The sequence below is a fragment of the Agelaius phoeniceus genome, chromosome 2, assembly GCF_051311805.1.
Source record: "Agelaius phoeniceus isolate bAgePho1 chromosome 2, bAgePho1.hap1, whole genome shotgun sequence".
Classification (NCBI taxonomy): domain Eukaryota; kingdom Metazoa; phylum Chordata; class Aves; order Passeriformes; family Icteridae; genus Agelaius; species Agelaius phoeniceus.
Window position 1 is genome coordinate 26,623,355 of NC_135266.1, and position 15,160 is coordinate 26,638,514.

At 39.7% G+C, this 15,160-nt stretch overlaps 1 protein-coding gene across 1 annotated transcript in view; it reads left to right on the forward strand.

The window, feature by feature from the left end:
* Positions 1-15,160, forward strand: part of CUL4A (cullin 4A) — a 57,946-nt gene that overhangs the window by 41,165 nt on the left and 1,621 nt on the right. The window contains exons 18-24 of the mRNA XM_054654706.2: positions 6,703-6,818; positions 8,529-8,742; positions 8,848-9,009; positions 12,054-12,271; positions 13,684-13,806; positions 14,724-14,793; positions 14,987-15,157. Coding sequence (XP_054510681.2) covers positions 6,703-6,818; positions 8,529-8,742; positions 8,848-9,009; positions 12,054-12,271; positions 13,684-13,806; positions 14,724-14,793; positions 14,987-15,157 — 1,074 coding nt within the window. The remainder of the gene's footprint in view (positions 1-6,702; positions 6,819-8,528; positions 8,743-8,847; positions 9,010-12,053; positions 12,272-13,683; positions 13,807-14,723; positions 14,794-14,986; positions 15,158-15,160) is intronic.

Below are 15,160 nucleotides of genomic sequence, written 5' to 3' on the forward strand. Positions count from 1 at the left end.
AGGGAAAATTAATTTTTCAAAATAGTGTGATGACATTTCAGAGTCACTGACGTGTAATCCACGTTTCTATTGTGCAACTCTAGTCCAAAGAGGAATTTCAAACCTTACTACCCGTGTAGAGATAGTTGAGAAACTTGATAATAAATTCCAGCCAGTGAGAAACCTGGTACAGAATTGGTTTTTTTGGGTTTGGCATTATTTGTTGTTTGCAACTGAGACCAGGGTAACTTGGTTTTCACAAAATCTAACTGCTTTAATGTTGAGCAACTTTGGAAATACTGTTTTACCAAGTGCTGCCCTTGACATAGTGTTTGCTTGATAGCTGCTTGAAGTGTATGGCAGAGTCTCTAAGGATCTGAATTAGTGTGCCAGTCATCATGTGATAGGTTACTTGGCAGATGACAGAGTGAAGAATTGCCTCTAAGTACAGAGGAACCTGACTCAAAGATTGATACTCTGTTGCAACATTAACTGCTGTTATCTCTGATAAGCCTTTGTAGGTCTCAAAGATAAAAGTTTATTTCTAGCAAAAGGCACACCTTGCTTTTGCTTGTTTCAGCTTCCACAGTTTGTCTTTGCTCTTAAGTCAGCCGTGATTGTTTGGAAATTCCTTGAGAAAGCTTGGTGCTGAAATGGATTTCTTGGTATGTGTTCTCTTAAGCTTGGCAGAAGACACTTTTGGGCATGTAAGTGGTGGGAATTACAACAGCCATTTGAACAATCCCTTGCATTATCTTGATTCTATTGTGCATACTTTTCAATGTACCGTATCTTTTGGTAAATCAGGATTCCACAGTTTTTGGGCATCTGACTTCAAGATGGCCTGGTGTCCCTTTCAGTTTCAGTATAACTGTTTCTTAACCTCCTCTGTCCCTTGACAGCACCACTGACTATCAGTACTACTTTTTCTACTCTTAATTTCAAATGTGAGTGTCTCTGCAGTTACAGATCACCCTGGCATTATGAGTACAGAGTTTAAATGTGCTTCAGCTCTGTGCAGTGGGTACTTGTTCCTTCTCCAGTGTTCAGCCTTCAGCACAGTAGTTCACAGTTAATATGTTTGGTTTTCTTGTATTAAACTTCTGATGGCATCTGTTTTCTTAACAAGAATGATATGGGAACACCTGTATTCTTACTTTCTTTGACAGGGTTAAGATCTACTCTGTAGGACTAGAAGAGTGGTTTTACTCAGGCAGTTAGTTTATTTCCAATATCTTCTCCTCTGGGGAAGCTTTCTCTTTAAATTGTCACACAGTGCTCCTTTCTTCAAAACATTGTTTGGGGCTGGCAGCTGCCTTGAAGAATGTGTGTTAGTTGTGTGGTGTGATACAGCAGCACTAACCAGAGCCAGTGCAAAATGGACTTGAATGAATGCTGAAAAGGGTCTGGCCAGGGGAGTTCAGCTCTCCCAGTGCACTCATGCAATCACTTGCTGTAGAGCTATCCCAAGACTTTCTTCCTTTAGATAGGAAGCCATAAAGAAGTTTCATATGACTAAACTTGAGGCAGTTATGCAATTCTCTGGTCAAATGGCAAGTGTATGGCTGTTAGATTGCCTTTCCTTTCTAATGCTTTTGTACTTGTATAATTTGGTTTATAAAGACAGGAGTTATTCATCTGCAAACTGAAATGGAAAAACAAAATGTTTGCTGCCTTAATTGAAGTCAAGAATATCAAAACCATAATCTGAAATGACATGAATTTGTCTCTTGGTTGGCAAGGATGCATATTCTGGGCAGGATCAGGAACTTGATGTAATCAGGTGCTGCACCTGCTCAAGTGCAGCAATTTCTCTTATCTCTGAATTAAGCTCTGTTCTCCCTTTCCCCACCACTGTGTGGGTATTCAAGTGAGTTCAGCCTTGTCTTTTCCAGCTTTCCAGGCAGCCAGCATTCAGTCTCATGTGTCTGTTGGTGAAAGGTAAGTATAACTCATCATTTCATGGAGGCCATCTTGCCTCTTGAAAAGTGTTTTGTACGTCAAGCCTGTCACGGGATTTTCCTGCTTTCAGTTGTTCCTGTCTTTCTGCATCATCCAAGGTGGTATAGGTTCTGAATCCTAAGGAAGTGATCTTGACTTGGTCTTCTGATAAAGGACTTGGACCTGGTGTCCCTCTGGGAGTGGTGCATACATTGGAAGACAGAGCGTTGTAGGAGAGTGTAACTCCTTGGGGATTTTTCCATTCTATTCTCTGGCATAGATTTAGGAGTTAAAAGTCGTGACTGAAATTGCCACTGTTCACAAAATGAAGAGTGAGAGATGACTCTCTCATTCTGATCATTCTGAACCGCCAGAATAAGTAAATTACTGGGCAGTTTGGTTAACACGTACAATAGAAAATAAACCTTCTTTACATAATGACCAGCGTTTCTTATCTCCTTGGATGAATGCCCCACAGATAGCAGTGTTCACTGTGTTTGTCATCAGAACACCTGGGCAAAGGTGCAAGGCAACACATCAGTGCTGTAGCTCAGGTACTGGATGATTATTCAGGGCTGGTATCCCTTACCCCAGAGTGCTGCTGTGCAGTATTTCCAGGGTGGGCTGGAGCTGAGGAGAGTCCATGGGTATGACCAGGCTGTGGGATACTCTGAACCCCATCACAGCACATCCCAGGAGCTGGCAGCTGTGCTGTGCTGCAGCCATGGTTTTCCTCTTGAACACTGCAGGCAGTCCCATCCCCCAGGTATCTGTACAGCTTAAAGTACTGATGATCCAGGATGTGTGGCCAGGTGGATTTGGATGGCTTGCTGCCCTTTATCCCAAGAGGAAGAACAATGCTAAAGAAGTTTTTACTTATGCAGGAAACATGACTATAGTGATAAACCCCAGATTATACAGAAGTAGCTTTTGGTTTTTCCTTATTGTCAGTGTTTCATGTTTCTAATAAAAATTGGAGGCAAAGTAAATCATTAACTGTAGTAACTGATGTCCTCTTTGCAAGCAGATGGTGTACACAGTTCCCATTAAATATGCTTGGTTTTCTAGCACACAACAACCATTTGTCTCTCTCCCTTAGTAGGTTTCCATTATATGGGAGAGTAAATCATGGGTAGCTGTGTTTGACTAACAGGATTTCAGTTATAAAGAAGCTGAAACCTGACAGCATGTGCTAGATTGTTTTGTTAGCTTTGTAGTGTTCAGCTTAAAACAAACAACTTTATGAGGTGGATTTCTTTAAGATAAATTGTTAGACAATCAAGGAAGTATTTGTTTTGTTTGACTTAGTTATTTTATCTCAGACTGTTAATATACTTTGGGTTTTCTTGAGGTAGGTATGTTAGATAAAGAAGCCATGCTGGATTTTATTCAAGCAAGATCTCTGGTTGTTGCTTTAACAGTTACCTTTAAGTGTTTTCTTGCACATGACTATTTCTTCATTGCAGAAATGAGGTATGAAGGGAGAGATTGTCTTATGATTTTCAGTTGAAAATATGCTGCTAGAATAAGTATTATAAGCAGTCTTTTGTTGCAATTTACTGGAATACAAAGGAATCATCTGAACCAAGTGAAATTTCTTTGTACATTTTTGGTAATTCCTTTACTAGATATCCATAATGTAGTGCTTATAGCCAAATGATAATGAACCTAACAAAACTTACTTTTTGCTATTGAAAGGTCTTGGACTGCTTCATTTAAATCTGAAGTACTGCACTTGCTATACCACAGATAGTTGTCATAGAGGGCTCTGCAGTTTATTAAGAGGAACATTTGAAGCCTAAAGTTAAGAATCTGGAGGTTTTATCAGTTTTTGTGTTTAACTACAAAGAATGATATTGTTATGAGATGTACAAACAATACAAACAATATCAGATATGCCCTGATAGAATTAAGCAATACATTATGTAGCTATATTAGAAATATTCCCAGGATGGATTGATTCAACCTCAGTTTGCTTTTCTGTAGTCTTGACATTTTGACTGTAGGCTTGTAGTGTTTGTAGGCTGCTGATGATTCATGCATTAATCACTACTTGACACTGAAACTGCCTGTACAAAACGCAACAGCTGCTTTCCTGCAAGCTGCTCCTGTGCCTTAAACTGGCTGGAGCAGACAGTAGGCGGGACCTTCTTTCCTTCAGTGTCTTGATTTGTTCTTCAGTGGTTTTTTTATTCAATTTTTCCTTGCTCCTATGTCCCATACATTTCACTTGGTTTCATCTGCATTCCTTCAGGACCTTGGGAGCAGATGATGCTGCAGCTCAGTTCTGTCTGATCACCATCCCTGAGAGTGTTGCCTTACTTGCAGTGAAACAGCTCTCGCCACTCCATCAAGGACACTCAGTGTCTCGTGCTGGATGTGTCTGTCTCATCACTGAAACTGCAAATCCAGCAGCTGCTGAATAGTTCTTAAGGAGGACTGGGGTTTTATAGCATTTGTTCCACACTAATGAAATCAGGATTCATGTAATGATATTACTTTAACCTTACAAAAATCTAGTAGTTATGCAGGTGTTACTGTTTAATGTTTATTCATGCCCCTTATTCTTTATTACTTAAACTTGCTGAGGGTGATTTATCAGCTCTTCATTACCAGAATTTGTCTTCCATTTGATATTTTCTGGTACCTCTGCATTGTCTGTTGTTCTCTAAATCATTTGTAATGGACAGGTCTGTCATGTTTTCATTTAGGCCAGCAACATTTTTCTTGTTTTTCAGTCTTTTCTTTCCCTTGCATTTCTTTTGAAAATGATTTTTCTTTCATTCTTTTACTCAGTTACTTTGTTATTTTTAGCTCTAAAATTGCCAAGATTTTAATAGCTATCAGACAAGGGAGTCTGAATGCACACTGAAGGTCTTCATTCTAGCACATTTTTCAGTCATAGTGTTAGTTCAAGGAGCAATGGATTCTTATTGCCTGCCTCAACTCTTTTCTGTGCTGTGTTAGAAACCTTCAGGAAGGTGTAAGCAGCTTGCTTTGGAGAAAAGTAGTGCTTGCATGAAATGTAAACAAGTTCCAGATGTAAATGCAAATTGAAACTTCCATGTGGATGAACATGTTTCTGATACTGATCTGAATTGCAGTAAATAACATTTCTTTGGGTATATCTGGTCCTTAATGAACATTTTATGCTGGACATAAAGGCAAAGGTAGGACAGGTTTCGTTTAAAATAAGTTTTCTATGCTGTCTGTTCTTAAGCATTTTCTTTCTTCAGTCTCTCTCTGATTTCAAATCTGGACTCTCAAAAAAAAAAAAAGATAAAGTTGAATGAATTCCAGTTTCAGCTTTGTCCTCCTTGGTGCTGGGAGAGGATGTGATGTTGCTAAGGGGAAGATGACAAGGGAAAATGCTTGCTGGGTGCCAGAGAAATAGTTTCCAATGTGTTCCTGCAACTGATGTGCCTTCTGCTGAAGTCCAGCTGACAGAAGTCCAATTTTTCCTAATAATTGTCTTTGTACAATTGTACACACCATAGTTTTGCAGTGAAAAGTTGTAAGATTTGTTTTTGAAAACTTCTCAGGGAGGGAAGCTAGCTAATGGATAATCTCTCATCTGGATCTTTTTGCTATTATCAGCAGTTGAATGGATTAGCATGTTTGACTCCTTAAAGCTTATTTGCTTGTGATAATGGCTTATGTCTTGCAGCTGTTTTTTACCAGGTTTTCTGCAAGACTGAAGTTGTTGCAAATGCCAGCTGATAAAGTGCTAGCATGAAGATGGTTCACACTTTTTGCAGTGAGGTTCACTTGGGGGGTGGTGGTGACAAATTGAGAATCTGAAAAATAAAAGATTCTAAAATAAAGAACTGGTCAGGAGCAAGAGCACTGTCAGGTATCCCGTGCCACAAATGAAGTAGGAGATAACCAGCTTTCCAGCTGTTTCCAGCCTGCCCCAGTGTGTCCCCTGTGTGAAGCCTTGTTGGCAGTGGGCGCTGGTCCCACTGGTGCCAGTCCCTGCTGCCATCAGGAGGGATGGCTGTGTGCTCCCCTTGCCATGTGTTCTTGTTAAGTCAGTACTTGGGGCAGGTGTACTCAGCGTGCTCTGAGCATAGAGGCTGGAATGGAGCAAGGGGCAGAAAGGCTTTTCTCTGCTTTTCTCAGCAGCTCAGCCTGAGTTTAGCTTAAACCGGTCAGGAAAACATAACCTCACTGTGTGTCAGGGTCTTGGCCTCCTCCTCCTTCTCTAAAGTGTGGAGAGTGTGAGGATGGTAAAGAGAAGTTCTCCTGGCAATGGTAGCATGCTCTATCATGATATTTTTGGCAGTGCCTTCAAAACATCTGCAGTCCATCCAGGCTTTCTAAATGCTGCATTCAGTGCATGTGCAGCTGAGTGTCCTGGTACAGCAGGAGTGAAGGCTGCATGCTGTGCTGTGGGGGGAAGGCAGAGTGCTGGAGGCATGCAGGATCAAATAAGCTAAGCCAGGTCTGGCTGAAGATGGTAAAATGGTTGCTGTGTGCAGAGAACACTGAAGCTGCCTTGAGCACTATGACTGATGTTTATTGCATGTCTTTCTTATCTCTTAGGAGCCAGAATGTCAACAGTTTTGGTTTGGGTAGCTTTGCAGTTTTATAAATGAGGTGTTTAATTTGTCCTCTGTTTGTTAGTGATGTTGAAGCTAATCTAGAGACTGTTAATGCCTAAGCTTCCAAACTCATGCTTAAGTTTTACTCCTAAAATGTACAGTTGTACATATTTGTCTCTTTGGGATAAAAAATGCAAATTTATGTGACACTGGGTTAACCACTTTTTATTTTTATCAGGCTTTTTACAGGCTTCCTCTTCATTTGAAGTGAAAGATTCAAGTGGTAAGGTCTGCATAATTGCTGATTTGACAGTAGCCTTCTCAGTGGAATACCAAACCAGTGTGCAAAAAGAGGTAAGGGCAGTGAGTATCTGACTGCTTGTTATTTATTAGTCTTTTTAGTATTTATAAAATATGTGGTATCTTTGCATGTGTGCAGTATTTACGCTTTCTCTGAGTATCTTTGCATGAAAAACTGCTTCCACAAAGATTTTTACTCTTCAGTCATGTTGCATCAGCTTTTCTTTATTACCAATGCTTCTTCTAATTAAATGGCAAGGTTGAGGCTGCCTGAAACAATCACAAACAAAACATGTGCAATTACTTTTGTGACTGAAATTCCACACCTGTCCTGTTGATAAATAAAATGGCTTTCACTGGAACTGTAAAGGCAAAACCACTAGGAGTTCTCTTTTAGTAACTTGGTCACACTCACATGGATTAAATCTGAACTGAAAAATAGCTTTTAAACTTTTTAAACTCTGGAAATCTGTGACCTTCTTACGTAGCAAATCTCTAGATTTCAGTGTATCTACAGACTAGTGCAATGCTTACAAATTGTTCCATATTAACAGCAAAACTTTGTTAATGGAAAATTAAGAATTTACCTTAACAAATAAGTTTTGGGATTTTTTTGTATCTTCACTACTGAATAGGAATTGGGAATTATTTATAGTCTTATTGCAGTTTTGTGTTGTTGATTTTTTTTTTCCTAGCCATCAGTGTAATACAAGGTTAAAAAAATCCTACTACTTTACCAGTGGTGCACTTGCTGTGTGTGATTTGAACTGAGCCTTAAACTGTACAATCCATGTTTTCAGTGGTGCTGTGGTCTGAAATCCTGCTGATACTGGTATATGTGTTTGGTATATTGTTCAGAGCTGACTTCTTTCATAACATACTTTTGTCTGTTTCTTATTGTAAGCAGTAAGCTCAGAGCTTCTCAGTAAATGTTGTATTGGTCTTCAGTTATCACATTCCTTCACAATGTGTAATAAACTCAAAGTATTACAGCCAAGATACGTAGGATGTACCATTCACTTTTGTTGTTGCTCAGTTGTACTACAAGAAGCAGAACTTAAATTCTCCCATTTTTCACATGTCCAGAGTTTGCCAGATTTGATTCTTGTAGTACAGAAGTACCTGCAAATTCATATTGCTGGTTTAGAAGGAAGAAAAGTCTAAGAGGTGCTGTGAGTATGTACTGTTTAGTCCTCCAGTTTCAGAGAGCAGGATTCTCAAACTTGAATGCCAGTAGCATGCTGCTTGCTGTATACTGGTACATAAGTGTCACAGACATCTTTTATGAAAAATCTTTTCTTTAGGACTTTTCCTCCTGAGAAACTGAGAGGCTTCAGGAACAAAATGTAAACAATGATTATCTGCTGCTGTGGAATGCAACAAGTGGATTTGTGATTAGTCTCATGCAGTTGTTTCTAATTAATGACTAATCACAGTCAGCTGGCTCGGACAGAGAGTCCGAGCCACAAGCCTTTGTTATCATTCTTTCTTTTTCTATTCTTAGCTAGCCATCTGATGAAATCTTTTCTTCTATTCTTTTAGTATAGTTTTAATATAATGTATATCATAAAATAATAAATCAAGCCTTCTGAAACATGGAGTCAGATCCTCGTCTCTTCCCTCATCCTCGGACCCCTGTGAACACTGTCACATATAAGTAGACATCTTATATGTTAATGTCTGCTGTATGTTTGTAGCAGTTTTACAGGATATTTAAAAAGCTGTGAGGAAATGCTTACGTGTGTTTTATTTTCTACCCCACAGTTTGTACACTTTTTTCTTCCTCAAAATGCTTCAGTAGACTCACAGAGCTCATGTGGTAAAGATAATGCATCTCATCCAGTTCTGGTATTGGATTTTGGAGCAGGACATTCGTTAAGCCTGAATTTCTCAGAATCTGCAGACAAGTACCAAGTTGAAGAGTTAGTTTTCCACTACAATCTGTCAGATGCAACTTTTTTCCCAAATTCAACTACAGGTAAAATAAAAACTTACTGTTGTTACTGTAAAACCCTTGCCGGATATAATACTAAGTCCTTTCTTTGAATGCCGGTACATACTAATGCAATGTATTTTTTTACAGGAGGTGTGAAGACTGTATCACAGAAAAGTATCATTCAGGCACACATGGGCACAAAATACAGATGCATCAACTCCAAGCACATCAATATGAAGAATGCCAATGTTACTTTTAGCAATGTCACTTTGGAAGCCTATCTCACAAATGGCACTTTCAGTGTGAACAGTAAGTATCTTGTAACGGAAAATTAACTTGATGAGCTAATTTTACAACTAATAGGTTCTTTCTTTTAAGTCCTGACTAATCATATTTAAGGTGAGTACTGGATCTAAAACTCTGACAACAGCATCTTTTGAAATGAATGGACTTGCCTCAGGTTTTCTCTGTAGGATGTCAGAATCTGTGGCTAGGGGATAGTGCCCTGGGTTCCCATGGGTATTGTACTGGGCTCTTCATGAGTATGGGTGTTAAGCACATGCTGCAGTAGGTTGAGTGGGCACATGACCAAAATCCTAGTTTAAGAAGTATCTGGTAACTTCCAAGCATTATGGCCTCTACCAGAGTCATTTGAACTGGTTACTCTGTGCTCTGGGGAAAATTAGTGAAATAATGGCAGACAGTAGAGAATTGGTCTGTAGAGAGCAGAAACGTACATCTTCCTACAGGAGGTTTTATGTCAGCTGTAAAAGTCAGGTTTCTCTCCTTCAGGGACAACCACTAAGTCAGGTTTTTATCCTGATTGTTTGTATTGAAAAGTAGTGTGGAATTTTACTTCAAATTATTAAAGGCCAATTACTTCATGGTGTGTTCATGTCCTTTGCTTTTGTGGCAGCAGTCTTCAAACACAAAAGAGCTGTATAAACTGATTCCCCATACTATCTTAAGGAGTGATAAATGTTTGCCTTACTTTTAGAGTCTTCATTTTCCCTGGGATGTAGAACTTTCCTTCAGCTGTTAATCCCATTTACGCACCTGCTAAGTTGAAACAAATATTAAAAATTAGGGTAGCCAGTGCTAGCATGGAATGGTTACAATGAACAAGTGCCTTCTACTGGAGTATCTCCACCTTGTCTCATTTCTGTGAAAAATACCTTGCCTGATGCATGATAATAGTGGCATTGACTTCTTTTATGGCTGCTTCACATGACTGGCTCAGATTTGTATGTATCACTCCCTTGATCAAATTTTTCCATTCAGTGAACTAGTTTGCAGTAAAGATGTGTACCTACATTTATGCTCAAAAAAACCCACACCAAACCCTGATTTCTATTACTGCAGTCTTCAGAACTATTTTTTTTTTTTTTAATTATGGAACTTTGATCTGATTGTTTTAGCAGTTAAGTATGATAAGTGATCATTTATCAGCAGGCTCAAACGTAAGATATGATACTGGGAAAAGCTGATTTTTGCTTCTACAAAACTTCAGTGAAATCTCCCTACTGTGTAATACTTTTCTTTCTAAGACATTAAGATCTTCTTTTATATAATCCTCTGGTTCCATTCTTGTAGGCTTGTGCCTTCCCCTGTCCCTTAGGCAGCTAGTTATTGATAAACTTCAGATCTGGAATTTTTCCTTAATGTTTTTCTTTCCTCTGCAAATCTTTAATGAAAGGATATTTCTGCCAGTGATTGGTACAAGGCTCACTGAAGGGAAGAAGGATTAATATTCAGTGCATCTGCATAACTAGAAATTGTGACTCTGTCAGTGTACTAGAAGTTAGTGACTGAGGGGATGGTAGTGGTTATCTGCAGCTCTGAAAGAACACTTCATTTCCTCTGTGTTGGTAGTTTTGCCAGCTGCTTTCCTGTAACTGTCAATAAAAGACATAAGGATTTTTGTCTCATCTTTTGATCTGTCCTGAAGAGCTACTAGAAACTGCTCTAAATCAGTTCAGTAAAAATAATGTATTAAAATTCCAACTAGGCTAAACTTCCACTCAATGTGATTTTGTTGTTTCCATCTGTGCCAAGTTAAAGAAAAGCCTCTGTGTGTTGAGGTCTTGCAGATAGAGAGTAGTTCTCCTTTGAAGTGCCCAGAAAGATGCTTTTTGGTTTGTTAGGAAATGATTTTGGGATCAGACCAGTATCAGTCTATAAAATACAGGATCACTCCTCCTTCATCCACCTTCATTCTGCTCTTGGACTTTCCAGGAGTGGAGTAGAAATAGGAAAGCATGCTATGTTGGAGTGTGTGTGACTTCAGATGGTGTGATTAGAGTTCTTCTTTCTGAGCCATAATCAAAAATTAAGCTACTTAAACTGTTCAAGGCTATTTATTAGTTGTCTTTTATCTGTGAAGTACGTATGCATTAAATTTTAGAAGTAGACCCTTTGAGTGAGAGTTGATTGTTGCTGCAGTTGCTGTTGTCCTTAAAAAGTTGCAAGTTGTTATCCCTGGCATGTGGAGATGACCTTGGCTTGGGACATGGAAGTCTCTACTTTAGTAATGTCTTTGTTATGACCTTTGGTTTTGGCTTAGATGTTCAATGCAGGAACCTTCTTGGCTCCCAGATCAAGTTAAGATCTTGCTGCCACATGTTTCCAAGTAGTCTGGCAAATAAATCAGAGTCACTGTTCCCTTGGAAGTTGCTGCTGGACTGGATGAAAAGAGAAAGTGAACTTGCACACCTTCACAGCCTTGTTAACCCTGTGGAGGGTGGCTCCTCATGCAGGACTGAAGGGAGGATGGATGTGAGAGGGATACAGCAGAAAACTTGGCATCAGAAGCAGTCTTAGAATCCCCCCCTAAGGACAGAAGAGCCAGAGCAATATATTAAGGCTACTCTGGTTATTGCCAGAATAATGAGAGTGAGGGGAAGGAGAATACATCTGGGAGACCACTTTGAACAGTGAGCAGGAGAACTGTTCCTCTGCTTTTCCCACACAAGTGCCCAGAGTGTGGGATAGGGATCCCAGCCTGGCTGCAAACAGACAGCAGGAACACTGGAATAGCAGGACAGCAGGAATGCTGGGTCTGTCAGATTTACCCTGACCTGATGGCAAAGTGGAATGAATGGATGTGAATGAAAGTGGATGTGGTCCCCATGAATTTCAGTAAATTATCAGCAGAGGTGTGATTTTCTCATGCCTTGCCAGACTTTGCAACAAGACTTTAGGTAATGCTTTACTGTTGTGTTTCTGAGCTTTTATTATCTTTTATTAGTAAAAAAGCTACTTGAAATTGTGTCATCCTTTCCCTCGAGGATTAAAAAGGTAGATCATCCACAGCTTCATTTTGTTTGGTAATGACTGTTTTCCTTTCTCTGCAGAGACAGAATGTGCTGAAGACATGGTCTCTACTACTACTATGGCACCTACAACTCCTAAACAGACTACTGGCCAGGTTCCAACAGCTGCCCCAACACCAACATCATCACCCCCAAATCCTACAGTTGGTAAATACAACGTGACTGGTCCAAATGGAACCTGTGTACTGGCCTACATGGGCTTACAGCTTAATATCACCTATCCAAAAAAAGATGAAAAGGTACATTTTGATTTTTGTTTCTTCAAAACCTTCAGATTTCTTCTTTGGGGAAGAGTTGGTAAATAATTATAAGCTAACCTTTTTCTTTTAGAAGCCCAGGTGTTTGTGTTCATCCATTATTATCCTCTATTTGAATTGCTTAACCTGGTCTGGACTAGTGACATTCCAAACACTTGTACTGAAAGTGGTTCTTAAGGATTATTCCATTCACTAAAAGCAGCATTAAACTGGTCTGTTGAATCCAGGAAGTGTATATATAGTCATTTAAGAGAAGTAGTAAAAATTACCAAGATATGACTAGGGGAATCCTGTTATCAAAGTTGCAATCAAAACAAGATTTTTAAACTGTTAAATACAGAAATTTGGCCTGAGGTATAGAAAGAATGAATGACTAGTGGAAGGGAAAATTACTACTGTAAAACTGGACAGGCTTCTGACTTAATTAACTTCCAGCCAGCACTGAAGACATTGGGTTTGACTTTGATGCTTAAAAGCTACATAACATCTGATTTTAATAGAATTTTAAAAAAGAGAGGAAAAAATACGAGGTGTATATATAAGATCCAGCCCTGGCACAAATTCTTTCCCTCCACTGTTGGTGCAGAGCCTGGCTTGCCAGCCCTATGGACAAACCCAGAGTCCTAAAAGGACTGTTGAATGCCCCCAACAGGAAACAGTGCTACTGCATTTATTTATGATGTTGATGACTGAAAGGTAAAATCATGATCACTTATAGGTGGTGTGTGGCCGTGCAGTGGCTTGTTGTGATGGTAACTGTGTTTTAGCCACCTTAATTGTGTGAAATTCCCTGATTCTGGTGTTCTGCTTCTGGTGGAACAGCAGATTTCTAGTGTACTGACCAGTGAGGAGGTGGCAAGTGGGTTTTCTGGTCACATGAGGATCAGCTAAGAGCTACTGAAAGAGTTTCTATTTAATTGTTTGGCAAGTGGCATTTAACCCACAGCCTTCTGCAGATGCAAGACAGTATAAAATCTATAAAATCATGAACCATGGACAAAATGACGTGCAAGATGATTTGCTGACAGGTGGTCCCCTAATTGCTTCTACCTTATGTCAAAGCAGTATTTTATAGCATCTTGCCCTCTGTGTGGTGTGGTGGTTCTTGATATTTTTTTTCTTATGCCACAAGGACCAAAGCAGTTTGTGTGGAGAAAGCAGTTTGGATCTTGCCTGCAGCCAGTCAGGGCTGCAGAAAGCTTTGTTAGATGTGCCCTTAGTTATGTGTCAGCCTGGTAACTCAGGTGCAGCCTGCACAGGTCTGCCCTGGTGTCTGGAACACAGGGCAAACACAACACTGTAGGCACGAAACACAAGCCAGCCACACCTCAGCTGAGTGGAAGGTGATGTGCTCAGTCTCTTCAAGTGTCATAATTGCTCCTCTTCTCTCACAGATGGGTTTGGATTTGCTGAATTTCATACCACATAATACAACTTCTTCTGGGAGATGTGACAATACATCTGCCTTGTTGAACCTGACTTTTGAGAAAACGAGAGTTATCTTCCTGTTTGCCTTGGTAAGAATCTCTGCACCAAGTGTGTAGGGTCTGCAGCACTTTCCATGTGGGAAAACTAAGTAGGGCAAGGGCAAGAGGAAAAAAGACAGCTACAAAGAGAGTAATGAGTTCCTTTGGTTTTAATACTAGGATTTGGTGGATTTTATGCTAGGTTACCACTGTGTGAAAAGAATGTGTTTGTGTCTATATGCACGTGTACATATGTGTACAGAGAAAAGTATTTTGTTTGCAGTGGGAACTTCCTTGAAGATTATGTTGCTTACTCTTGAGGGTTCTTGCTTAAACTGGGAGCAGCCTGTGAGAAGTGGGCATCTAATCTAATATTAAGCCTGGAGCTGGATTTAAGTTCTCATTAATATTCTGTGTACAGCCCAAAGGCCAAGTGTGCTTGTCTTCTGGTCTCCTATGATGGTTAGGAATCCTGTTTCCCACAGCCCTGCCCCAGGTGTTGTATTGGAGCTGCATACCTTTGAGGACTGAATCCACTGTTTGTCAGAACTTCATGCTCCTTTTTTTGCTGATCACGTTGAGCCGTTGCTATTAAATGACTCTACAGCTCTGTGGGGTACCAAGTTCAGTGCAAGTAGGCTGCTGAAGCAATGGGTGGGACTATGCCTGCAGTGTGGAAGTCAAGTCAACAGTTTGAGGGTGTCAGGGCCTCCTTTCTCTGGCTCTTTGCCCTCTCACAAAATAATCTTCCTTAAGGTGCATACTTTCTGTAGCTTTTCTCTCCTAAAGTCCAACTAAACACCTCCTCTGGATGCTAATCCCATTTGTGGTTCTACATTTTAAAAACCTTTCTCAAAATGTATGCAGATTGGAACATGAACATGAACAGTTTATGTTGTACATCATCATCGTCATCCTAAATGACAACTACTGATTTGTTGGTTTTTGTTTTTTTTTTTTTTTTAAAGAATGCAAGTGCTGAAAAATTCTTTCTGCAAGGTGTGAGTGTAAGCACAACCCTGCCTTCTGAAGCAAAAAGTAAGGACTTCTAAAAAATCTACTGTGATTACTTTAAATATTAAAGGTAGTTTGCATTAAATAATGTGTAAGAAATGTTGGGGATGAGTGTATCAAATTATGGCTCTATGGACTTATAGCTCCTGCTCTTCAGATTTATATAATTAATTGAGTTTCTCTTAATAAGAGATTAATAAGAGTTTCTCTTACACAGATCCAAAATTTGAAGCATCAAACAACAGTATGAGTGAGCTGAGAGCTTCAGTAGGGAACTCCTACAAGTGCAGTTCTGAGGAGAATCTGCAGGTCTCGGACCAAGCCCTTCTCAATGTATTTAATGTTCAGGTCCAGATTTTCAAGATTGATGGAGACAAATTTGGGCCAGGTA